General features: G+C 50.7%; 1 protein-coding gene across 1 annotated transcript in view; it reads left to right on the plus strand.

The window, feature by feature from the left end:
- CLPB (ClpB family mitochondrial disaggregase) overlaps positions 1 to 24855 on the plus strand; it is a 125501-nt gene extending 100646 nt beyond the window's left edge. The window contains exons 12-16 of the mRNA XM_088463790.1: positions 4866 to 5022; positions 5296 to 5369; positions 22201 to 22320; positions 23885 to 23989; positions 24351 to 24855. Of these exons, the coding sequence (XP_088319916.1) occupies positions 4866 to 5022; positions 5296 to 5369; positions 22201 to 22320; positions 23885 to 23989; positions 24351 to 24605 (711 nt within the window). The 3' untranslated portion in view covers positions 24606 to 24855. The remainder of the gene's footprint in view (positions 1 to 4865; positions 5023 to 5295; positions 5370 to 22200; positions 22321 to 23884; positions 23990 to 24350) is intronic.
- Positions 24856 to 26831: the final 1976 nt, after the last annotated feature.

A 26831-nucleotide genomic window follows, 5' to 3' on the forward strand; every position in this document is an offset into this window, starting at 1 on the left:
GATGACAGATGGTTGGATGTAGTATAGAGGTGAGGGGGGCACAGAAGGTGTAGGCTGATGACAGATGGTTGGATGTAGTATAGAGGTCAGGGGGGCACAGAAGGTGTAGGCTGATGACAGATGGTTGGATGTAGTATAGAGGTGAGGGGGGCACAGAAGGTGTAGGCTGATGACAGATGGTTGGATGTAGTATAGAGGTGAGGGGGGCACAGAAGGTGTAGGCTGATGACAGATGGTTGGATGTAGTATAGAGGTGAGGGGGGAACAGAAGGTGTAGGCTGATGACAGATTGTAGGATGTAGTATAGAAGTCATGGGGACTCGGGTGAGGGGGTACTGAAGGTGTAAGCTGATGACAGGGAGGTGGAGGTAGTGTAGAGGTGGTGTGGGAAGGGGGGAGATGCATAGAGGGTGTGGGCTTATGACTGGGTGGAGGTAGTGTAGAAGTGTTTGGGGTGAAGGTGAGTGGGAAGGTACGGAGGGTGTGAGCTGATGGCAAAGGATTGGAGGTAGTGTAGAGGTGACCATGAGGTGAAGGTGATTGGGGGTGCTCAGAGGGTACAGGCTGATTACGGGGGTAGAGGTAGTGTAGAGGTAAGGGGGCACAGAGGGTGTGGGCTGATGACAGAGGGGAGGAGGTAGTGTAGAGGTAAGGGGGCACAGAGGGTGTGGGCTTATGACAGAGGGGTGGAGGTAGTGTAGAGGTGAGGGGGCACAGAGGGTGCGGGTGGAGGTAGTGTAGAGGTAAGGAAGCACAGAGGGTGTGGGCTGATGAGTAGGGGTGGAGGTAGTGTGGAGGTGAGGGGGCACAGAGGGTGTGAGCTGATGACAGAGGGGTGGAGGTAATGTAGAGGTGAGGGGGCACAGAGCGTGTGGGGTGGAGGTAGTGTAGAGATGAGGGGGTACAGAGGGTTTGGGCTGATAACGTGGGGTGGAGGTAGTGTAGAGGTGAGGGGGCACAGAGGGTGTGGGGTGGAGGTAGTATAGAGGTGAGGGGGCACGAAGCGTGTGGGGTGGAGGTAGTGTAGAGGTGAGGGGGTACAGAGGGTGTGAGCTGATGACAGGGGTGAAGGTAGTGTAGAGGTGAGGGGGCACAGAGGGTGTGGGGTGGAGGTAGTGTAGAGGTGAGGGGGCACAGAGGGTGTGGGGTGGAGGTAGTGTAGAGGTGAGGGGGCACAGAGGGTGTGGGGTGGAGGTAGTATAGAGGTGAGGGGGCACGAAGCGTGTGGGGTGGAGGTAGTGTAGAGGTGAGGGGGTACAGAGGGTGTGAGCTGATGACAGGGGTGAAGGTAGTGTAGAGGTGAGGGGGCACAGAGGGTGTGGGGTGGAGGTAGTGTAGAGGTGAGGGGGTACAGAGGGTGTGGGGTGGAGGTAGTGTAGAGGTGAGGGGGCACAGAGGGTGTGGGGTTGATGTTGTGTAGAGGTGAGGGGGTACAGAGGGTGTGGGCTGATGACAGGGGTGGAGGTAGTGTAGAGGTGAGGGGGCACAGAGGGTGTGGGGTGTAGGTAGTGTAGAGGTGAGGGGGTACAGAGGGTGTGGGCTGATGACGTGGGTTGGAGGTAGTGTAGAGGTGAGGGGGCACAGAGCGTGTGGGGTGAATTTAGTGTAGAGGTGAAGGGGTTCAGAGGGTGTGGGCTGATGACTTGGGGTGGAGGTAGTGTAGAGGTGAGGGGGCACACAGGGTGAGGGGTGGAGGTAGTGTAGAGGTAAGGCGGCACAGGGTGTGGGCTGATGACGTGGTGGAGGTATTGTAGAGTTAAGGGGGCACAGAGGGTGTGGGCTGATGACGTGGTGGAGGTAGTGTAGATGTGAGGGCACAGAGGGTGTGGGGTGGAGGTAGTGTAGAGGTAAGGGGGCACAGAGGGTGTGGGCTGATGACAGATGGGTGGAGGTAGTGTAGAGGTAAGGGGGCACAGAGGGTGTGGGATGATGACAGAGGGGTGGAGGTAGTGTAGAGGTGAGGGGGCACAGACGGTGTGGGCTGATGAGTAGGGGTTGAGGTAGTGTAGATGTGAGGGGGCACAGAGGGTGTGGGCTGATGACGTGGTGGAGGTAGTGTAGAGGTAAGGGGGCACAGAGGGTGTGGGCTGATGACAGAGGGGTGGAGGTAGTGTAGAGTTAAGGGGGCACAGAGGGTGTGGGCTGATGACGTGGTGGAGGTAGTGTAGATGTGAGGAGGCACAGAGGGTGTGGGGTGGAGGTAGTGTAGAGGTGAGGGGGCACAGAGGGTGTGGGGTGGAGGTAGTGTAGAGGTGAGGAGGCACAGAGGGTGTGTGGTGGAGGTAGTGTAGATGTGAGGAGGCACAGAGGGTGTGGGGTGGAGGTAGTGTAGAGGTGAGGGGGCACAGAGGGTGTGGGCTGATGACGTGGTGGAGGTAGTATAGAGGTGAGGGGGCACAGAGGGTGTGGGGTGGAGGTAGTGTAGAGGTGAGGGGGCACAGAGGGTGTGGGGTGGAGGTAGTATAGAGGTGAGGGGGCACAGAGGGTGTGGGGTGGAGGTAGTGTAGCGTTAAGGGGGCACAGAGGGTGTGGGCTGATGACGTGGTGGAGGTAGTGTAGAGGTGATCGTGGTGTGTCTGCCTTATTGCCTAGATATTCAGGTGAAGCTGAGTGAGTGACCTCTCTTATTATGTGATGTATTTTTGGCCATATGTACTAAGCATCATCTTTCCTGGTTCCATGTCCCGTCTCTTTGCTGCACACTTTGCACATTACTGGATCTGAACAAGTTGTTCTGTAAAACGTTTTGTCAATATCACAGCAAACAATCACTGGCGCTCCCTGGATGTCGTTATTCTGCCAGGGCTGTAAGAGCGGGATATGAGTTTTCCGTATGTCTCCTCCGAGGACGCGCCCCCCCTGCCTGCTAATAAAACCTTATTCTCGTCCTCATCCCTCTCTGTGCTCCCTCTTCTCATCCTCAGGATTAATATAGTAATCCTCATTGCATAGATCACCGCGCGCCAGCTAAATGTAAAATCAATTCCAAGAGCAATGTTCGACAGGGCAATAAACGGGATGTTAATCTTCAGCACCCAGGAAAGATTTCTTGCTGCAACTTTCCATCTGTCACTGAGTGTACGTAAGTGGCCGGGGACAGTCTGTCTTCCTGTTATTATAGCCTAATAACCTGGGCGCTGCGTGGAGCATTATGTACGGACGCTGTCACGCTGGGCCCTGTACTGTCTGTTTAAAGTGGAACTAAAGCTACAAAAATATGTATGTGCTGTTGAGAAGGATGAACTGTAGTGTCTCACATTCCCAACATCCCCGAGCAGCTCTGGTTAATTGGATAATGAATTAAGAGTTGCTCAGTGCATGCTGCTGAGAGCTGCTATCCTTGTCAGAGTCCATCCAACATCCTGTAGAGAGAGGTATATAAATTATTTGCAGTCCTTAAATACCACTAGCGTGAAGCAGAATTTAGATATTGCAGTCATCCCCGGCCCTTGTCGCTCTCGTCTCCCCTGGGAACGCCCAGAACATAACACGGCCGCCCATCGTTTTCAATGCCCTGATTGGCTTTGCCATCAATATTTCATATCCTGCAAACTGGGAAAACTTTTTATTTTTTGTGAATCCTCATTTCTGCTCAGCTTGATGGGGAGAGTAGCGGAGCTCATACAATCGTGGCTTGAGAAATAAACTCCATAATTAAAACTAGCTGATGTACCCATATTTCACGTGGATAGACCTTCCATCTCACCACTCCAGTGACACATTAATCTTTTTATAGTAATGCATCACTGCTATAGTAAGACGTTTCCCTCCCTCACCTGTGTACTAACACATTCCACTCCCTCACCTCTGTAGTAACACATTTCCCTCACTCACCCGTGTTGTAACACATTCGACATTCCCCTCCCACACCTGTGTAGAAATACAATCCCTCACACCTGAAGTAACACATTAACCTCACTTACACCTGTAGTAACTTATTCCCCTCCTTCTCTGCGGATTAACACATTTTCCTCTCTCATCTCTGGAGTAACACATTACCCCTGCTAACTCCTGTAGTAACACATTCCCCTCCCTCACCTATATAGAAATAAAATCCCTCCCTCGCACCTGTAGTAACACATTATCCTCACATCTGTAGTAACTGATTCCCTTTCCTCTGCAGTAACACATTCCCCTAACTCACCTCTGTAGTAAAACATTACCCCTGCTAACTCCTGTAGTAACGCATTCCTCCTCCTTGCCCCGTAGAAACACATTTGACATTCACATCCCATACCTGTGTAGTAACACATTCCTCTCCCTCATCTGTGTAGTAACACATTCCTCTCCCTCATCTGTGTAGTAACACATTCCCTTCCCTCACCTCTATTGTAATACACCCTCGGGCTTAGCAGAGAAGAGTTCGGTGGAAACTTTGAGGTCAGTTTTGGTGGAGTAGAGAGTCTGGGAGGAAGATGGCAAGGCCAGGGGGGGATGGGTACGGGATGTCGGCGCTCGGGATCCCAGAGGTCAGAATCCCAACATCGGCATCCCGATAGGGTTAGGATACCGACACTTGTCGGTCAGTATTCTAACATCCACCTCTCCCTCCCTGATGACATCAGAAACAGCACCGTAATAACCAGAGTATTACAGCGCCAGCACAGACGGTATAAACCCCCTTTGGACTGGGATGATGGGCTACATCTATCACCCACTTATAACAGGCCGCTCTGTCTTACTTTACGATGGCCGTTACATACACCACATGCTTCATATTTTTCTTACATTTACAAACATTGAGAACTAGGTCTCGGAGCAATTTGCGCTTTTTGTATGAAGTATCGGGACAGCTGACACGGTCAGTAGATCTGGGGTGTTCCTATGTACAGTCCACGGGAATAACGCCTTGTTTTCCTCTCTAGGGACGGCTGACTGATGGGAAGGGGAAGACCATGGAATGTAAAGACGCCATCTTTATCATGACCTGCAATGTGGGCAGCGATGAGATAGCCCAGCATGCTTTGCAGCTGAGACAGGAAGCCCAGGAGTTGAAGAGGCGCAGGTTGGCGGAAAACCTAGGTGAGCTGACTGTTATCTAGTCCGGCATGCAGCACCATCCACACAAGCAGCGACATGTCATCGGGGACGCTGTAACGCGTCTTGTCCTGAGATCTCTGATTGGACGGCTGCCAAGTGCTGAGGTGTTCGCTGCATGTCACTCTCGTCTCACCTGATGTGTGGCGACGTCAGCATCCTTCTTGCATGTCCCTCTGAGCACAGCTCTGTGTGCGCCATCTGTACGTAGTTTATATCATCTGTCTGACACTTTGCACCGGTCTCTCGTGCTTACAGATGACATACAGATTGAGGAGAAGATCACCATCTCTAAACGGTTCAAGGACAACATTATCCGGCCCCTACTTAAGGTCTGTTCCTATCTGTATATACCAGTATATATTGCCCTAAAACGCCTGTATTGGACAAGACGGGTGAGGAGAATGTGCACTAGGGTTTATTGCAATGTGCGTTACCGTAATCCTGCCCCGTACCAGACCCTACAGAGCCGTGGTCACCTCCTGGCACCTGCGCGTTTTTATCCTTGTGACGTTTGTCTGTCCTTGGACTCGTACACATAACAATCGGTGACAGCGGCTGGGTCAGGTCGTACAGCATAGAAAGGTGTCTTATGTCAGCCACCAGCCCCTGACACGCCGACGTCCCGTGTCTCCTGCAAGGATGCTCCTCTACCAAATAACCCCCTGTTGGTTTGGATGGCTCCCAGAGCTGCCGCGGCTACTAACCAAAATGGGATTTCCGTGTGCATTAGGTGTACCTGGAATTAATTTCAGGATAATCTGTGAGAGTTCAGTGCTTAATGGGCGATTTCATAGACACCACATTGATTCCTCCTAATCGCAGGTTCCACTTACAGTTGGCCATATGCCAGGATCGCATGGCGCAGCTCACGTTAACCCTTCGTTGCCAGGGAGTCTCGGTGGGGTAAACACTGAGTGACTGAGGTAGTGAATTGTCATTTCTAAGTTATCAGACATCACAACAGAGGGCCAGCATAGAGACGCCCACTACTGCTATCTCACATCTGTAATACCTCACAGTCCTGTGTATACATCTGTAACATCAGTCACCGCTCAGCCAGCATAGAGACACCCACTACTGCTATCTCACATCTGTAATACCTCACAGTCCTGTGTATACATCTGTAACATCAGCCACAGCTCAGCCAGCATGGAGACACCCACTACTGCTATCTCACATCTGTAATACCTCACAGTCCTGTATATACATCTGTAACATCAGCCACAGCACAGCCAGCATAGAGACACCCACTACTGCTATCTCACATCTGTAATACCTCACAGTCCTGTGCATACATCTGTAACATCAGCCACAGCTCAGCCGGCATAGAGACGCCCACTACTGCTATCTCACATCTGTAATACCTCACTGTCCTGTGTATACGTCTGTAACATCAGCCACAGCACAGACAGCATAGAGACACCCACTACTGCTATCTCACATCTGTAATACCTCACAGTCCTGTGTATACATCTGTAACATCAGCCACAGCTCAGCCAGCATACAGACACCCACTACTGCTATCTCACATCTGTAATACCTCACAGTCCTGTGTATACATCTGTAACATCAGCCACAGCTCAGCCAGCATAGAGACACCCACTACTGCTATCTCACATCTGTAATACCTCACAGTCCTGTGTATACATCTGTAACATCAGCCACAGCTCAGCCAGCATAGAGACGCCCACTACTGCTATCTCACATCTGTAATACCTCACAGTCCTGTGTATACATCAGTAACATCAGCCACAGCACAGCCATCACAGAGACGCCCACTACTGCTATCTCACATCTGTAATACCTCACAGTCCTGTGTATACATCTGTAACATTAGCCACAGCTCAGCCAGCATAGAGACACCTACTACTGCTATCTCACATCTGTAATACCACACAGTCCTGTGTATACATCTGTAACATCAGCCACCGCTCAGCCAGCATAGAGACACCCACTACTACTATCTCACATCTGTAATACCTCACAGTCCTGTGTATACATCAGTAACATCAGTCACAGCACAGCCAGCATAGAGACGCCCACTACTGCTATCTCACATCTGTAATACCTCACAGTCCTGTGTATATATCAGTAACATCAGTCACAGCTCAGCCAGCATAGAGAAGCCCACTACTGCTATCTCACATCTGTAATACCTCACAGTCCTGTGTATACATCTGTAACATCAGCCACAGCTCAGCCAGCATAGAGACACCCACTACTGCTATCTCACATCTGTAATACCTCACAGTCCTGTGTATACATCTGTAACATCAGCCACAGCTCAGCCAGCATAGAGACGCCCACTACTGCTATCTCACATCTGTAATACCTCACAGTCCTGTGTATACATCAGTAACATCAGCCACAGCACAGCCATCACAGAGACGCCCACTACTGCTATCTCACATCTGTAATACCTCACAGTCCTGTGTATACATCTGTAACATTAGCAACAGCTCAGCCAGCATAGAGACACCTACTACTGCTATCTCACATCTGTAATACCACACAGTCCTGTGTATACATCTGTAACATCAGCCACCGCTCAGCCAGCATAGAGACACCCACTACTACTATCTCACATCTGTAATACCTCACAGTCCTGTGTATACATCAGTAACATCAGTCACAGCACAGCCAGCATAGAGACGCCCACTACTGCTATCTCACATCTGTAATACCTCACAGTCCTGTGTATATATCAGTAACATCAGTCACAGCTCAGCCAGCATAGAGAAGCCCACTACCGCTATCTCACATCTGTAATACCTCACAGTCCTTTGTATACATCTGTAACATCAGCCACAGCTCAGCCAGCATAGAGACACCCACTACTGCTATCTCACATCTGTAATACCACACAGTCCTGTGTATACATCTGTAACATCAGCCACCGCTCAGCCAGCATAGAGACACCCACTACTACTATCTCACATCTGTAATACCTCACAGTCCTGTGTATACATCAGTAACATCAGTCACAGCACAGCCAGCATAGAGACGCCCACTACTGCTATCTCACATCTGTAATACCTCACAGTCCTGTGTATATATCAGTAACATCAGTCACAGCTCAGCCAGCATAGAGAAGCCCACTACTGCTATCTCACATCTGTAATACCTCACAGTCCTGTGTTTACACCTGTAACATCAGCCACAGCACAGCCAGCATAGAGACACCCACTACTGCTATCTCACATCTGTAATACCTCACAGTCCTGTGTATACATCAGTAACATCAGTCACAGCTCAGCCAGCATAGAGACACCCACTACTGCTATCTCACATCTGTAATACCTCACAGTCCTGTGTATACATCAGTAACATCAGTCACAGCACAGCCAGCATAGACACCCATTACTGCTATCTCACATCTGTAATACCTCACAGTCCTGTGTATATATCAGTAACATCAGTCACAGCTCAGCCAGCATAGAGAAGCCCACTACCGCTATCTCACATCTGTAATACCTCACAGTCCTGTGTATACATCTGTAATATCATCCACAGCTCAGCCAGCATAGAGACACCCTCTGCTGCTATCTCACATCTGTAATACCTCACAGTCCTTTGTATACATCTGTAACATCAGCCACAGCTCAGCCAGCATAGAGACACCCACTACTGCTATCTCGCATCCGTAATACCTCACAGTCCTGTGTATACATCTGTAACATCAGCCACAGCACAGCCAGCATAGAGACACCCACTACTGCTATCTCACATCTGTAATACCTCACAGTCCTGTGTATACATCAGTAACATTAGCCACAGCTCAGCCAGCATAGAGACACCCACTACTGCTATCTCACATCTGTAATATCTCACAGTCCTGTGTATATACATCGGTAACATCAGCACAGCCAGCGTAGAGACGCCCACTACTGCTATCTCACATCTGTAATACCTCACAGTCCTGTGTATACATCTGTAACATCAGCCACAGCTCAGCCAGCATAGAGATGCCCACTACTGCTATCTCACATCTGTAATACCTCACAGTCCTGTGTATACTTCTGTAACATCAGACACAGCACAGCCAGCATAGAGACACCCACTACTGTTATCTCACATCTGTAATACCTCACAGTCCTGTGTATACATCTGTAACATCAGCCACAGCTCAGCCAGCATAGAGACACACACTACTGCTATCTCGCATCCGTAATACCTCACAGTCCTGTGTATACATCTGTAACATCAGCCACAGCACAGCCAGCATAGAGACACCCACTACTGCTATCTCACATCTGTAATACCTCACAGTCCTGTGTATACATCAGTAACATTAGCCACAGCTCAGCCAGCATAGAGACACCCACTACTGCTATCTCACATCTGTAATATCTCACAGTCCTGTGTATATACATCGGTAACATCAGCACAGCCAGCGTAGAGACGCCCACTACTGCTATCTCACATCTGTAATACCTCACAGTCCTGTGTATACATCTGTAACATCAGCCACAGCTCAGCCAGCATAGAGATGCCCACTACTGCTATCTCACATCTGTAATACCTCACAGTCCTGTGTATACTTCTGTAACATCAGACACAGCACAGCCAGCATAGAGACACCCACTACTGTTATCTCACATCTGTAATACCTCACAGTCCTGTGTATACATCTGTAACATCAGCCACAGCTCAGCCAGCATAGAGACACCCACTACTGCTATCTCACATCTGTAATATCTCACAGTCCTGTGTATACATCGGTAACATCAGCACAGCCAGCATAGAGACACCCACTACTGCTATCTCACATCTGTAATACCTCACAGTCCTGTGTATACATCTGTAACATCAGCCACAGCACAGCCAGCATAGAGACACCACTACTGCTATCTCATATCTGTAATACCTCACAGTCCTGTGTATACATCTGTAACATCAGCCACAGCACAGCCAGCATAGACACCCACTACTGCTATCTCACATCTGTAATACCTCACAGTCCTGTGTATACATCTGTAACATCAGCCACAGCACAGCCAGCATAGAGACACCACTACTGCTATCTCATCTGTAATACCTCACTGTCCTGTGTATACATCTGTAACATCAGTCACAGCACAGCCAGCAAAGAGACACCCACTACTGCTATCTCATATCTGTAATACCTCACAGTCCTGTGTATACATCTGTAACATCAGCCACAGCACAGCCAGCATAGAGACGCCCACTACTGCTATCTCACATCTGTAATACCTCACAGTCCTGTGTATACATCTGTAACATCAGCCACAGCTCAGCCAGCATAGAGACACCCACTACTGCTATCTCACATCTGTAATACCTCACAGTCCTGTGTATACATCTGTAACATCAGCCACAGCTCAGCCAGCATAGAGACGCCCACTACTGCTATCTCACATCTGTAATACCTCACTGTCCTGTGTATACATCTGTAACATCAGCCACAGCTCAGCCAGCATAGAGACGCCCACTACTGCTATCTCACATCTGTAATACCTCACAGTCCTGTGTATACATCTGTAACATCAGCCACAGCTCAGCCAGCATAGAGACGCCCACTACTGCTATCTCACATCTGTAATACCTCACAGTCCTGTGTATACATCTGTAACATCAGCCACAGCACAGCCAGCATAGAGACACCCACTACTGCTATCTCACATCTGTAATACCTCACAGTCCTATGTATACATCTGTAACATCAGCCACAGCACAGCCAGCATAGAGACACCCACTACTGCTATCTCACATCTGTAATACCTCACCGTCCTGTGTATACATCTGTAACATCGGACCCTCACGCAGAATTATAGCAGCTCTGACCTGTCTCAGAAATTGCAAGTCTCGTCGCACGCAGTTAGTACACAAGCAGCGTATGCCGTCGCACTGGCTAATTTATGCACGCATTTCTTCGACCACTCCCCCATTCCCTCCCCTAAACGCAGATGTCCCGCCTCTCACTCTGCGATGGCTTTGTTTCTACTTCAGGGTCCATAGGGGGTCCACAGGGTTGACCTTGGGGGTATAGGTTGGGAACCAAATCCGGGCACCACGCAGTTAAAGCTTTTAGCTCCCAGGATGCACTTGGGTCCACTCTCCCTATAACCCCGCCCCCCAGCCAGAGGCACCTCAGTTTAAGTTGGTGCCCGGCCGGAGTCGGGTCACCGTTACTGCAGGGGGGCTGCTTAGCAGCCCCTAAGCTTAAAAGAGTTTTATTTTATTATTTTTTTACTACTCTTCAGAGCGGCAGCATCAGACTGTCCAATGGACGTCTGAGCTGCCGCTCCTACACCCCGCCGGCGCTGCGACGCCAGTACAGATCTGGGGATCGCAGCGGGACCCCAGAGTCTGTACTAGCCGGGCTCTGGAGGAATCCCTGGGCTGCTGCCGGATCGACGGGGACAGGTAAGTCGCGTGGTCACCGCTTGCGGTGACCCGCGTGTACATGCAGCCTTATGCCTCCGGTCTCTGGGGACAGACCGGAGGCGCTAGCGGTGGCGGCGGGCTCCCCCTCCATGGAGGCATACCCCGCGTGTCCACAGCCCACCAGGGATTATAGCGGCAGCGGGAGCCGGCATCCCGGGGGGTTAATTGCTAGCCAGGGGAGGAAGCCTTCCCTGTCTAGCGGCTCCTCCCCTCAGCTCAGCGCGCCTTTCAATAATACAGTCTGGCGTCGCTGAGCTGCTTCCTCCGCGGGCCACGCTTCTTCTGAGGTCTCCAGCGGCCATTTTCTCTCTGTGGTGCTGCAGAACTCTTAGGATGTCAGTGAGCCCAGTCCCCCTGCGTACCTGGCCATTTTGGGTGAGTGTACACAGCGCTATAGCCTTCCCAGACACTGAATCTGGGCAGTTGAATGTAGCGACATTGTGCAGTATATTATATGTCATGCTTATGTATGTATATATATTTTTCTGCATTGTATGTGACTTATGCTAGTGCTGACTGTCTGCTTTTTCTCTCACCTGTCAGTGTATATCTATCCCTTTTCTTTATCTGCCCTAATACAGGTGTACCTGGGGTGGTTCTGAGACCTCACATATATATATTTGTTAATATCTGTGAGGTTTGTCACATACTGTTGCGTGCTGCACGTTGCCATATTTTAGATGGAACTGTGAGTTGCGTACGCTGATAATGGGTTCCTGCAGCTAATCTTAGCGTCAGTCAGGACCGGTATGGCGCTGCTTAATATTTCCGTCAAGATAGTCAGATATATCTGACCAGGAGATTGCACACGATACTGCACCCATTATTGCTATCCTGCAAGTCATAGCCTGCAGGAATTAGTGCGGAGGATTTTAACTCAGAAAGGTTTACGTATGCGGCACCATCTGGTGCCGGGCCCCTTGCACGACCCCCTTAAAGGGCGTTGTTTCTCAGGATCCTCTCCTTTGAGGATCGCCGGGCGGGCCCCATTGTCGTCACTCGCTGGGAGTTACTTCACCATACTGCCCTTTTGAACTCGGGGTATCTCGCAATTTCTTGCAATTTACCCCTGTGTCACAGACTATCGCTCCCTGCCGGGGTTTTTCACAGTACATGAATTACCTCCGATACCACATCGGTCTGTCATTCCCCTTGCAGGGATTACCACAACGGCCACCCTGGTGGATGTCGTTTTATACGAAATACTAATTGGCGTGATATACGCCCTGTGGTTACTGACCAGTGGCTCTGCCGTGAACTGGATGGTATATTCGGCTCTTTCCCTCTCACATGGGGGGGAGCCGATCTCAAGTATTATTATCCCTGCTTTGGGGCTGGTAGCCAGGCTCATTCTGGATATAGAGAATGTCGATCCTGCACCAGTATCATACATCTCCCGTTTTCTGCCCAGCGGGTGGATCTCATAGCGGGAGTCTGGCTGTCCCCAGATACGAGGAGTCACAAAGGCCTCCTGTTTCCCATTCCCTGAGGGTCCTCACAAGTAATGGAAATCCCCTTCTGGGATGGATTTGTATGTTAATCATCGGGTTACGGGCATTAATACGCCTCCCATCCCGGCCTGGACGAATTTTACGGATCCGTAGGTGGTAACTTTGCCTGAAATCAATGTACTCAAGTTTTCAGGGCCTGTTGCCCGTCCTACCATGGCCATCGCATGGTGATGCTTTTGTGACGTTTTTCCCCTCCAACACGTCTGAGATTCAAATATCTTTTTGCCGCTCACAAAATATGCAGTGGTCATATGTGGGATTACCTCATGGGATGCCGGTCTTCTAACTTTCAGGGTTTCGGCGGCGTCTGTATCCGCCGCAGTACCCTATGGCTGCGTTATGGGAAAGCAGAGGTGCACACTCCTTCCAGGGGGAAGTTCTTGTTTGGTCCTGACCTTGACAAGATCGTTGCATCATTGGCAGTATCACTAATGGGGAGATACCGTCTTTAGCTACTCCCACTACATTCGGACTAACTCTGTTAAGTCTTTTTGTCCTCAGGGTCAGCCTAAAGGCCTGTTTTTTCCTAGGCTGTCGGCCTCCACGGGGGCCACCGTATCCAGTACCGAGCAGTCCTGGACTTCCGGACGACCCTGTTTCTACACCTGAGGATATACCCTCAGCCTGACGGGACAGGTCTACATCTGGGGAATTTCCAGAGTGAGGTACTGATTCTCAACGGCCTCTCATTGCTCAGGCGGCCTCCTCACAGGCATTGTTACACGGGCCCTTCTTCAGAACTGATCAGGGCCTTACAATCCCAGAAAGCTATACAGTCTTTGTGGTAAGCAGAGCTATTTCGGCCAACCTCACTATCTCAGTGAGGGACTGGTTGTTCTACTTTCTTTTTGGGGCGGTGACCGACTGGTCCTCCTTTGCCTATACTCTGTCTCAAATCCCTGAATCAGATTCCAACGGTGCCTTGACTCAGGTGGAATCGTCCATGCTCCATCATCCGATGTTTGGAACCTGGGGATTTTATGGTATATCCGAGTATTCAGGATACGTACCTACGGGTACATACAGAGCCCTCTCATCAGCATGGGTTCAGGTTTGCTGTGCCACAGCAACACTTGTAAGTTTCGGGCTCTGCCTTTTGGGACTGTCCTCAACTCCACCGGGGTTTACCAGCTTTATGGATTTTCTGACAGTTCACCTGTTCAGTGTATCCGAATGCTCCTTTCTCTGGACGGTCTCCTACTTTTAGCAGGATCACCAAGGTACTTTACCGCCAGGTCAGGATAACCGGGGCTTCTTCTCGTCACAGAAAAGTCCTCCCTGCATCCCTCACAGGGTTTTCTTCATCTGGGAGCACTGCTGGATTCTCAGAATCTGAGAATTTTTCTGGCGTAAGACAAGATCTCCACTCTTCAACTTCGAGTGTGCGGATATCTACGCAGTCGACATATGTCATTACTCTTTGTGATGCGCGGTCTACCAGAGTGTCTACCTTTTGGTAGGGTGGAATGTGCTCAGTTCCATTCCAGGCCTTGCCATAATTGACTCCCCTCCAGATGGATCGAGTTTTTTCCATCGGATCGCTGTTCGAACCATGATACTTTCTACGGAGGCGAGTTGGTCTCTGTCCGGGTGGCTATGGCCATCTCGTCCAGGGTGTTCTTTGCTAAAGACAGTGTCTGGTCCGCATTCATTTCGGGGCAGTTGGACGTCTGTCGCTTCTGCCCTGCCACTTAACTTGTTGATACTTTAAGCTGTCTTGGACTTTCACTCTGGCCTAACCCATTTGTCACGGTTAACCTGAATAGGTTCAGTCCGACAGTGTCACAACAGTGGCTTCCATCTAGGCAACACTGGTAGTTGGGTGGCAATGTTAGGAATGTCACCCATTCTGACATAGTCCAAGGGTCTTCTCCTGGCCAACTCTGCGGTGTTTATTCCCGGAGCTCTCCATTGGGAAGCGGGCTTCCTCAGCCGTCACGGCGTGCATCCCGGGGACTAGTCTCTTCTCCAAGAGAGGTTTCAACTCCTGGTGAGCAGAGGGGGCCTCCCTGAGGGGATTGATCCCCATGGCCTTCTGACTCGATCACACATTACCGGTGTTACAGTCCAGCTCTAGGAGTACTGAAGCTACCTTCAGTGACTCTTTGTCAGTGAAGTGGTCCTTCCACTTTGTGTACCTGTGTCCTCCGGTCTCCCTTCTTCCTCGAGGTCTTCGGAAGTTTAATTCGAGACGGAGGGGCTTTCCTTCTGGGGGCTCCAGGTCGTCCCAGACATCACTGGTACTAAGATTTTCGGAGTCTCCTCCTCGATGCTCCGTTCCTACTGCTTCACTATCTGGACCTGTTGTCTCAGGGTCCTTGTTTTTCCCTGGATCTGGATCGCTTGTCTTTAACTGCGCCCCTACTGTGGTCCTCGGGCTTCCCTGGCTCTGTCTTCATTGAGATGTTTAGAGCAGATAGGCCAGACTTTGCTGGGATCTGCCACGGACTGTGGCATACATAATTCTTATGGTATCGTACCTGTCGATACGATCCTCCGGTGTCCAGGATTTCCAGATATTCTGGCATTCCTTCCAGCTGGCTTGGGTTTCACCCTTGGCCTGGCCTTCCTGACAGTGCGGATCTCTACACTGTCGGTATGGTTAAGATATGGAATTGCTCCGCTCTGATATCCAGTTCATCCTTTGGAGTGTTTTCTGGATTATGTCTCCACTTGTCCTCCCTAGGGACTCCTGGGGAGTTAGTAGTGGTTCTTTGTTCCCTCCGGGGACAGTCAATGGAACCGCTGGTTGTGATAGCCATTACATGGTCTATTGTTTAAGCTCTCTCTCTCTCTCTCAGGGTGTTTAAATCAACCAGGAGAGTGTCTGAATGGGGAGCGTTCTCATGTGGCTCCCTCTTCTGGAGGGCATCATGTCAGGGTGTGAGTTGCTCTCGCCCTGTGTTTCTTCTTAAAGTGGTTTTTAGGTTCCATATTATTCTGGAACTTATGGTATGGCCATTCAGTTCCCAGTCCTCTCGGCTGTTGTGGCCTCATGGACTGTGGTCCGGCCTCTTTGGCTTTATGTGATCCGTTCAAGTTCCTTATGGTAAGCGGACTCCTTATTGGTGGTCTGCGGTTTCTGGTTTTAACAGGAAACGATGGCCGGCCTATAATGAAATGTTGACTGGATGGCCTCGTATGTCTTCCTCAGGGGCCTACCCATGGGTGGGCATTTCTGTCGTTGAGGCTTGTTTTTTTCTCGGGCCGTGTAACCCTCGTGGGCGGCTCGTCGTGGCGCCTCGGCTGTTTTGCCTTACTAGGTGTCCACGTGGTCTTCTGTCCATACCTTTTTAAGGTTCTAGGCATTGGTTTCCTTTGCCTCTCAGGATGCTTCCTTTTTGGCGACGGATTCTCCTCTCAGCACAGGAGCGTCCCCACCCTTGGTTGAACTGCTTTGGGACATCCCCAAGGTCAACCCTGTGGACCCCCTATGGACCCTGAAGTAGAAAACAAGAGATATGGTAAGAACTTACCTTTGTTATCTCTGTTTCTACGAAGTCCATAGGGTCCACAGGGCGCCCGCCCTGACGCACCTGGCTTCATATGGGCTGTGTTACTGGTCACCGGCTTCCCGTCTCCTTTTCTGTGAGTATGGTTCTAGAGTGTTCCAGTTTTCTCTCTCTTTTTCTCTCCTCCTCCGGCCTTTGGCTACTTACAATCTGAGGTGCCTCTGGCTGGGGGGCGGGGTTATAGGGAGAGTGGACCCAAGTGCATCCTGGGAGCTAAAAGCTTTAACTGCGTGGTGCCCGGATTTGGTTCCCAACCTATACCCCCAAGGTCAACCCTGTGGACCCTATGGACTTCGTAGAAACAGAGATAACAAAGGTAAGTTCTTACCATATCTCTTGTTATCTGCGTATGTGACGGCAGTGTGATCGCAATGTTGACCTGTGCACTGAGATGCATGCGCAGTACACACCATCGGGCGATTTTCTTTACGCTGTTGCGATCTGTGATTAATCAGTCACAGAGTTATTTCTGCTGCTCTGCAGAGATTTCCAGCGTTTTGTTCACAACGATCTAAGGGACTGATTCAGCATGCGCTGCTAATCGCAGATTCCCGATGGTCAGGAATCTGCGCCTGACCTAGTACATTAGCGCATTTGCAGTACAGGTCTGCATGATCGCACGCGGTTCAGCTGAAGACTCAGCGATTGACAGTCTGCTGCCGTTTCTGTGCACGGAGAAGGCGGCGACGGCCTCCGTTTCCCAAAACAGAGGCGTGTCCCCGGGGGTAGGGAAGAGGCCAGGATCTCTGTCGGTTGACGGAGATTTTCTGGCCTCTCTTCCTGGAATGCGGTGGCCGGCCTGCATGACCCCACGGTCACTCGGCCTGCTGAGGATCACGCAGATGATCCGATGGTGCGTCCACGGATGCAGCTGGGATCATTAAGCGTGACACCCCCTGCCGCATTACAATAATAGCAAGGACGGAAGTGCACAGCTGCCTGTATGTGACTGTAATTCCGTCCTGTGCTGAATCAGCCCCAAGTCGCAATTCTGTGCGTCCGAAAGTGCAAGTTTAACCGGCCCAATGCTCTAGCATCTGCAGACGCAGCTCTCAGCATTGGGCTGGTGCAAGTGCTCATACCAACGACCAGTGCAAGAGATACGATACAGACATATACACGGTGCTGTACATATATGCTCATCAGAAATGGCGTTCCACAGGACGCTCCGCACTTCGCAAGTGATCCCGCCTGCAGGGTGCCATTCCAGACAGCCTGCTAGCCAGAAGCAAGGGCCATGGGACGGCGACGGTGCCATCCATAGAGCCCTTTACATTTTGTGCGGCGGCACCAGTCACACATCCTAATTTATGGCCCTGCCTTCTACTATATAACTCTCAGTCTGTGACTTCCTGCTGCCTCCATTCCCCTCCTCACATCATGTCACTGCCCCTGTCACATGCAGCCCTGTCCTCACTGACACATCACTCATCTCCTGATATACTCTGTGCTGCTGGAGACTCTGCTCCTCACACTATATTACTCTGTCTGTGGCTTCCTGCTGCCTCCATTCCCCTCCTCACATCTTGTCACTGCCCCTGTCACATGTAGCTCTGTCCTCACTGACACATCACTCATCTCCTGATATACTCTGTGCTGCTGGAGACTCTGCTCCTCACACTATATTACTCTGTCTGTGGCTTCCTGCTGCCTCCATTCCCCTCCTCACATCTTGTCACTGCGCCTGTCACATGTAGCTCTGTCCTACCTTACACATCACTCATCTCCTGATATACTCTGTGCTGCTGGGAGACCCTGCTCCTCCCACTATATAACTCTGTCTTCCTGCTGCCTCCGTTCTCCTCCTCACATCATGTCACTGCCCCTGTCACATGTAGCTCTGGTCTCAGTAACACATCTCATCTCCTGATCTACTCTGTGCTGCTGGGGACCCTGCTCCTCCCACTATATAACTCTCAGTCTGTGGCTCTTGCTGCCTCCATTCCCCTCCTCACATCCTGTCACTGCCCCTGTCACATGCAGCCCTGTCCTCACTGACATATCACTCATCTCCTGATATACTCTGTGCTGCTGGGGACCCTGCTCCTCCCACTATATGACTCTCAGTCTGTGGCTCTTGCTGCCTCCATTCCCCTCCTCACATCCTGTCACTGCCCCTGTCACATGCAGCCCTGTCCTCACTGACACATCACTCATCTCCTGATATACTCTGTGCTGCTGGGGATCCTGCTCCTCCCACTATATAACTCTCAGCCTGTGGCTTCCTGCTGCCTCCGTTCCCCTCCTCACATCATGTCACTGCCTCTGTCACATGCAGCCCTGTCCTCACTAACAAATTACTCATCTCCTGATATACTCTGTGCTGCTGGAGATCCTGCTCCTCCCACTATATAACTATATGTCTGTGCCTTCCTGCTGCCTCCATTCCCCTCCTTACATCCTGTCACATGCAGCCCTGTCCTCACTAACATATCACTCATCTCCTGATATACTCTGTGCTGCTGGGGACCCTGCTCCTCCCACTATAGAACTCTCAGCCTGTGGCTTCCTGCTGCCTCCATTCCCCTCCTCACATCATGTCACTGCCTCTGTCACATGCAGCCCTGTCCTCACTAACACATTACTCATCTCCTGATATACTCTGTGCTGCTGGAGATCCTGCTCCTCCCACTATATAACTATATGTCTGTGCCTTCCTGCTGCCTCCATTCCCCTCCTTACATCCTGTCACATGCAGCCCTGTCCTCACTAACATATCACTCAGTCCTGATATACTCTGTGCTGCTGGGGACCCTACTGCTCCCACTATATAACTCTGTCTGTGGCTTCCTGCTGCCTCCGTTCCCCTCCTCACATCATGTCACTGCCCCTGTCACATGCAGCCCTGTCCTCACTAACACATTACTCATCTCCTGATATACTCTGTGCTGCTGGGGATCCTGCTCCTCCCACTATATAACTCTGTCTGTGGCTTCCTGCTGCCTCCATTCCTCTCCTCACATCATATCACTGCCCCTGTCACATGCAGCCCTGTCCTCACTAACACATTAGTCATCTCCTGATATACTCTGTGCTGCTGGGGACCCTGCTCCTCCCACTATATAACTCTCAGTCTGTTGCTTCCTGCTGCCTCCATTCCCCTCCTCACATCCTGTCACTGCCCCTGTCACATGCAGCCCTGTCCTCACTAACACATTACTCATCTCCTGATATACTCTGTGCTGCTGGGGATCCTGCTCCTCCCACTATATAACTCTCAGTCTGTGGCTTCCTGCTGCCTCCATTCCCCTCCTCACATCCTGTCACTGCCCCTGTCACATGCAGCCCTGTCCTCACTAACACATCACTCATCTCCTGATATACTCTGTGCTGCTGGGGACCCTGCTCCTCCCACTATATAACTCTCAGTCTGTGGCTTCCTGCTGCCTCCATTCCCCTCCTCACATCATATCACTGCCCCTGTCACATGCAGCCCTGTCCTCACTAACACATCACTCTTCTCCTGATATATTCTGTGCTGCTGGGGATCCTGCTCCTCCCACTATATAACTCTCAGTCTGTGGCTTCCTGCTGACTCCATTCCCCTCCTCACATCATGTCACTGCCCCTGTCACATGCAGCCCTGTCCTCACTAACACATCACTCATCTCCTGATATACTCTGTGCTGCTGGGGACCCTGCTCCTCCCACTATATGACTCTCAGTCTGTGGCTTCCTGCTGCCTCCATTCCCCTCCTCACATCCTGTCACTGCCCCTGTCACATGCAGCCCTGTCCTCACTGACACATCACTCATCTCCTGTTATACTCTGTGCTGCTGGGGATCCTGCTCCTCCCACTATATAACTCTCAGTCTGTGGCTTCCTGCTGCCTCCATTCCTCCCCTCACATCATATCACTGCTTCTGTCACATGCAGCCCTGTCCTCACTGACACATCACTCATCTCCTGATATACTCTGTGCTGCTGGGGACCCTGCTCCTCCCACTATATAACTCTGTCTGTGGCTCTTGCTGCCTCCATTCCCCTCCTCACATCCTGTCACTGCCCCTGTCACATGCAGCCCTGTCCTCACTAACATATCACTCATCTCCTGATATACTCTGTGCTGCTGGGGATCCTGCTCCTCCCACTATATAACTCTCAGTCTGTGGCTCTTGCTGCCTCCATTCCCCTCCTCACATCCTGTCACTGCCCCTGTCACATGCAGCCCTGTCCTCACTAACATATCACTCATCTCCTGATATACTCTGTGCTGCTGGGGATCCTGCTCCTCCCACTATATAACTCTCAGTCTGTGGCTCTTGCTGCCTCCATTCCCCTCCTCACATCCTGTCACTGCCCCTGTCACATGCAGCCCTGTCCTCACTAACATATCACTCATCTCCTGATATACTCTGTGCTGCTGGGGATCCTGCTCCTCCCACTATATAACTCTCAGTCTGTGGCTCTTGCTGCCTCCATTCCCCTCCTCACATCCTGTCACTGCCCCTGTCACATGCAGCCCTGTCCTCACTAACACATCACTCATCTCCTGATATACTCTGTGCTGCTGGGGACCCTGCTCCTCCCACTATATAAATCTCAGTCTGTGGCTCTTGCTGCCTCCATTCCCCTCCTCACATCATGTTACTGCCCCTGTCACATGCAGCCCTGTCCTCACTGACACATCACTCATCTCCTGATATACTCTGTGCTGCTGGGGACCCTGCTCCTCCCACTATATAACTCTCAGCCTGTGGCTTCCTGCTGCCTCCATTCCCCTCCTCACATCATGTCACTGCCCCTGTCACATGCAGCCCTGTCCTCACTGACACATCACTCATCTCCTGATATACTCTGTGCTGCTGGGGACCCTGCTCCTCCCACTATATAACACTCAGCCTGTGGCTTCCTGCTGCCTCCATTCCCCTCCTCACATCATGTCACTGCCCCTGTCACATGCAGCCCTGTCCTCACTGACACGTTACCAAAGCCTAGATTATCCCTGTTCAGCCATTGCAGCAGTATCTGCGTGCTGCGCTACTAATTCTACCTTACGTTCCTGTATATACTGATGATCCGGTGATTCCGGTCACACATTCCTGTCCCTGCACGGTAACTCTGGATAATTTATTATCTGTATAATCCTGTATATGACTGTGTTATAGAGCTTGATGCTGCATAATGCGATCTTACTGCACTGGTCCCGCTAACCACACACCTTACAGCTAGGGGGAGCTCTTGTGATTTAGACACGAGGGGGTTATTGTCTAACACTAATGCCAATAAGACTTTGCTACGGTCACTGTACATGAACTACCCTGCCGGTTGGCATTTGCCATTCTACACAGGGAACCCCCATGTATTTCCATGTACCCTGACTTGGATTCCCCCAGCTGACACGCCTCTCAGCACCATCTGTGCGCTTTGCCCCAGCGAGTGCCTCCGTACCCATGTATTACTGCATACAGGCAGATTGTCCTGTGAGCATTTCCAGATCCGCTTTGCCCAGCTGGATAATTCAGTTTAGAGGCATCTGCTGCTGCTCTCATAGCCCCAGAGACCGGTCTCCCAGAGGCCCAGGGCGAGCGGCCTCTTCCAGATGGTATTACATGACCATGATGTGGGAACGAGGACACAGGTCCTAATCTCCCATCACTGTCATACATACATGACACACGCACAGACAGGAAGTGCCAAGGCAGCACAGTAATATATATATATTTCATAGTAGTTGGACCTAAATCTTTTGCGCTTCTGATAGACCTTTCCGTCCTGACGTCCGCAGGCTCACTTCCGGAGAGACGAGTTCCTGGGGAGGATTAATGAAATCGTCTTCTTCCTGCCCTTCTGCCACTCCGAGCTGTCTCAGCTGGTCATGAAGGAACTGAACTCATGGGCCAAAAAGGTGAAATAACAGAGCTGGTAACAGGGCTTTCACATACATTGCTGTGAGATGTAGGGGACCTTTCTTATCAAGGGGTTCAACTGCCGACAGTATTAATAAAAACTGATTTCAGTGTCTGCCCAATGAAATCGGTTTCAGGTGATCAATATAACTTAAGTACAAACATAGCGTTGTCACCCTTACATGCCCCAGGGGGCTGCTAGTGCAGATATTTTGCTATGCGCAGTGTAAGAAGTTTAATTTACTGTCCAGAGCCCCTTACAACTCGCACTTCCCCTTTAACCCAATGCTAAGCGTTTTCTTTTGCAGAGTTCATAGTATTTTCGGATCTCTCTGAATGGCTGTTAAGGGACCAGCGACAGTCCCACAGATTCTACTGCGAAGCTGGCCCAAAACTCAGCAGTCTCTATGGCAACCAGAGAGCTTGCGCGATCCCCCGCCGGCCGGGAAACAACGGGCCCTGTGTCAGCGACCCCGAGGCCACAATCGCGCCCCAGACACTCGCTGCAACTTTTTATAACAATAATAGGAGCGTGTCTGTAAGAATGAGGCTTTGTGACCGTTTGTACACTGGTTAACACGAGGGGCGCATCCGAAATTCTTCTCAATGTGGCAATCCTTGTAATGTAGAACCAGGCCTCCGTGTCTGTCAGAAACTATCGCCAGGAACAGCCTGGTAATTCCTATACTTCCTGGCACAACTCCTTACAGCTCCTACACTGCGGGTCGTTATAACGCTTGGGGGGTCGTGTGAGTAACGGGAACAGTACACAATTATAATATGTCATTTTGGGGGACCCTGAGACTCTGCTTTTGTGGCAGCGCCCCCCTTTGGTATAAAGCGATTTACTTACAATGGTTTAGAAGAATTCCGGCAATACAGACCGGTATATTGGCATCAGTGAGGCAGGACAGTATATCCATTACTTATCTTACTCCACTCAGAGACCTAAATGACAGAAATGTGCCCTCAATTAGATTGCTAGCTCCTGTGGACAAACAGGGCAGAGGGTAGTTAGGATTCTCGGTGGCGGAGGGGTTAATACCAAGGGCCGCCCGTCTGAACCTACCCAGTAATTGCTGGTGAGGCAGAGCAGGGTCTCTGCTGTCCCGGTGACCTGGGAGGGACCCTGGGGCGAGGCTGATTAGCAGAGAATAGACTCTTGTGCGGGGAACAGGGCTGTCATTCAGTGACACAGATGCCACACGTGGCTCAGGGCAATAAGGTGTTTATCTATCAGGCTGTGTATTATACCACATGTACTGTGTAACTGACCAGCCACAGCGTTCACGGGGGGGGGGGGCTTCCTACCGTTACACTGGCCGGCAGTGTCGGCGCGGGTGACACTACACACCGTCGGCAGCGCGAGCTACGCTGGAGCACAGTGAGAGGTGGCGGGGGAGCCACGTATTTGTTGTGGCCGTCGTTTGTGAGCGGGGTGTGAGGATGCGCCCTCGCCATCGTACCCACTACCCAAATTCAGCCCCACAGAACACCCACCCTGTCAACATGCTGGAAAACCTTTTATTTCATTGATTAGACCCTTGTGTTTCTCTTCCTCAGGCCAAACAGCGACACAATATCACGCTGCTGTGGGACCGCGAGGTGATGGACGTGTTGGCAGATGGATACAATGTTCATTACGGGGCTCGCTCCATAAAACACGAGGTATTCTGGTGCTTCTGTCCTTTTATCTGTGAGCGCGTTCTGTAACGCTAGGGCAGGCGGAAAGGGTTCCATATAAAACGTCGCATACACGGGACGCATGGCCATTTCCTCTGCTCCCTGTAGTGACTGAATCGCAGCCATGTTCTTCTCTTTAACCTACTTCATGAATGCTGGGTCTCTTCTTGGCTGCCATTTTGTTTATGAGGCGCAGATATAAATTCAGGGAGGGGGGCGAATATATAATGTAAGCTGACAGACGAGCGAGGCATTGGTGATGCCCAGTTGGGTTAGCCAGCGCTGTATGTATCCAGGGTCGAGCTGAACCCACCACCATAATAATAATGACGGTTGGTCCCCCCAGGTGGAGAGACGGGTGGTGAATCAGTTGGCGGCTGCCTACGAGCAGGAGCTTCTGCCCCAGGGATGCACCCTGAAGATCACCGTGGAGGAGTCTGACAAACCCCTCCTAAAAGGCGAAGGGCCGGCCGAGGGCGACGGTGGGGAGAACATGAAGGTGCCACGTCTGAGGCTGGAGATAGTGGAACAGGGCAGCAAGGGGCGGAAACTGGACATCATGGAGCCTCTGTCCTTGGAGGACGTGTCGTCGTTTTCCTGACCAACAAGTGGCTCATTCGCCTCCCCTGGCGGAGCCATGGATGACTGCACTGTGTGGCCACTGTAAAAGCTTGTGAAGGGAGGGTGGTCTTGTATATGGGTGGGGCGAGGTCGTGGGGCGGTGTGTGTGTGTGTGTGGGGGCTGCTCCTATGCTGGAAGCGTATGAGCCAGGGTCACAATCTGGTGTTGGTTGTGGGGTCCTCGGACATACAGTACGGGCGGGGGGCACCTCTGAGCTTTCTCCTCTATAATAAACATCTAAATTATTTTGAGTAAAAATAGTGAAGTTGTATTCTGTGTATGAGGGGTCGCTCAGGGCCGAGATGTCACTGACGCTGTACACGCCGACTGTATGCTATGACCGCACTGATGACGTCTCCAATCCAGCGACTGCAGGGATGCCCAGGAAAACGGATCACGTACAGGTCTCTGCCATATAATTGTGTCCTATTGTGTCTGTACATTATCATTGTAACATGGCAGAGGAGGGACACACACTGCCCTCCTACCTAGTCACACAACAGACCTTCCAATTATCTGCCAAACCCCCCCCCCCCAAATAACGGCACGCTCCCTGCTCAGGAGGGCGCAGCCTGTGCTCCTGGTTAATGAATAGGCGAAAGTATACATTCAGCGACCCATGTCACCGTCTAAATAAGGCTTCCGCTCCGTTTAATGTGCCGCCTTCCATATATTATATTAAACCGTGTAACCTGGAAAACAAGTCCTGCTGAGAGATGAAAAATAAGACAGTCGGGTCGTTCTTGTTACCTACACATTAAGAACTCTGCTGAGAATTCCAGTCTGCGCCATTGTCGGGCATACATACAGATACTGAGAATTCTAGTCCCCGCCATTGTCAGGCATACATACAGATACTGAGAATTCTAGTCCCCGCCATTGTCAGGGATACATACAGATACTGAGAATTCTAGTCCCCGCCATTGTCAGGGATACATACAGATACTGAGAATTCTAGTCCCCGCCATTGTCAGGCATACATACAGATACTGAGAATTCTAGTCCCCGCCATTGTCAGGCATACATACAGATACTGAGAATTCTAGTCCCTGCAATTGTCAGGCATACATACTGTACAGATACTGAGAATTCTAGTCCCCGCCATTGTCGGGCATACATACAGATACTGAGAATTCTAGTCCCTGCAATTGTCAGGCATTCATACTGTACAGATACTGAGAATTCTAGTCCCCGCCATTGTCGGGCATACATACAGATACTGAGAATTCTAGTCCCTGCCATTGTCGGGCATACATACAGATACTGAGAATTCTAGTCCCCGCCATTGTCAGGCATACATACAGATACTGAGAATTCTAGTCCCTGCCATTGTCAGGCATACATACAGATACTGAGAATTCTAGTCCCCGCCATTGTCAGGCATACATACAGATGCTGAGAATTCTAGTCCCCGCCATTGTCAGGCATACATACAGATGCTGAGAATTCTACTCCCCGCCATTGTCAGGCATACATACAGATGCTGAGAATTCTAGTCCCCGCCATTGTCAGGCATACATACAGATACTGAGAATTCCAGTCCCTGCCATTGTCAGGCATACATACAGATACTGAGAATTCCAGTCCCCGCCATTGTCGGGCATACATACAGATGCTGAGAATTCTAGTCCCCGCCATTGTCGGGCATACATACAGATGCTGAGAATTCTACTCCCCGTCATTGTCAGGCATACATACAGATGCTGAGAATTCTACTCCCCGCCATTGTTGGGCATACATACAGATACTGAGAATTATAGTCCCCGCCATTGTCAGGGATACATGCAGATACTGAGAATTCTAGTCTGCGCCATTGTTAGGGATACATACAGATACTGAGAATTCTAGTCCCCGCCATTGTCGGGAACACATACAGATACTGAGAATTCTAGTCCCCGCCACTATCGGGCATACATACAGATACTGAGAATTCTAATCCCCGCCATTGTCAGGGATACATACAGATACTGAGAATTCCAGTCCCCGCCATTGTCGGGCATACATACAGATACTGAGAATTCTAGTCCCCGCCATTGTCAGGCATACATACAGATACTGAGAATTCCAGTCCCTGCCATTGTCTGGGATACATACAGATACTGAGAATTCTAGTCCCCGCCATTGTCTGGCATACATACAGATACTGAGAATTCTAGTCCCCGCCATTGTCTGGCATACATACAGATACTGAGAATTCTAGTCCCT

Source organism: Taudactylus pleione, unplaced genomic scaffold (assembly GCF_031769625.1).
Source record: "Taudactylus pleione unplaced genomic scaffold, aTauple2 ptg001449l, whole genome shotgun sequence".
Lineage (NCBI taxonomy): Eukaryota > Metazoa > Chordata > Amphibia > Anura > Myobatrachidae > Taudactylus > Taudactylus pleione.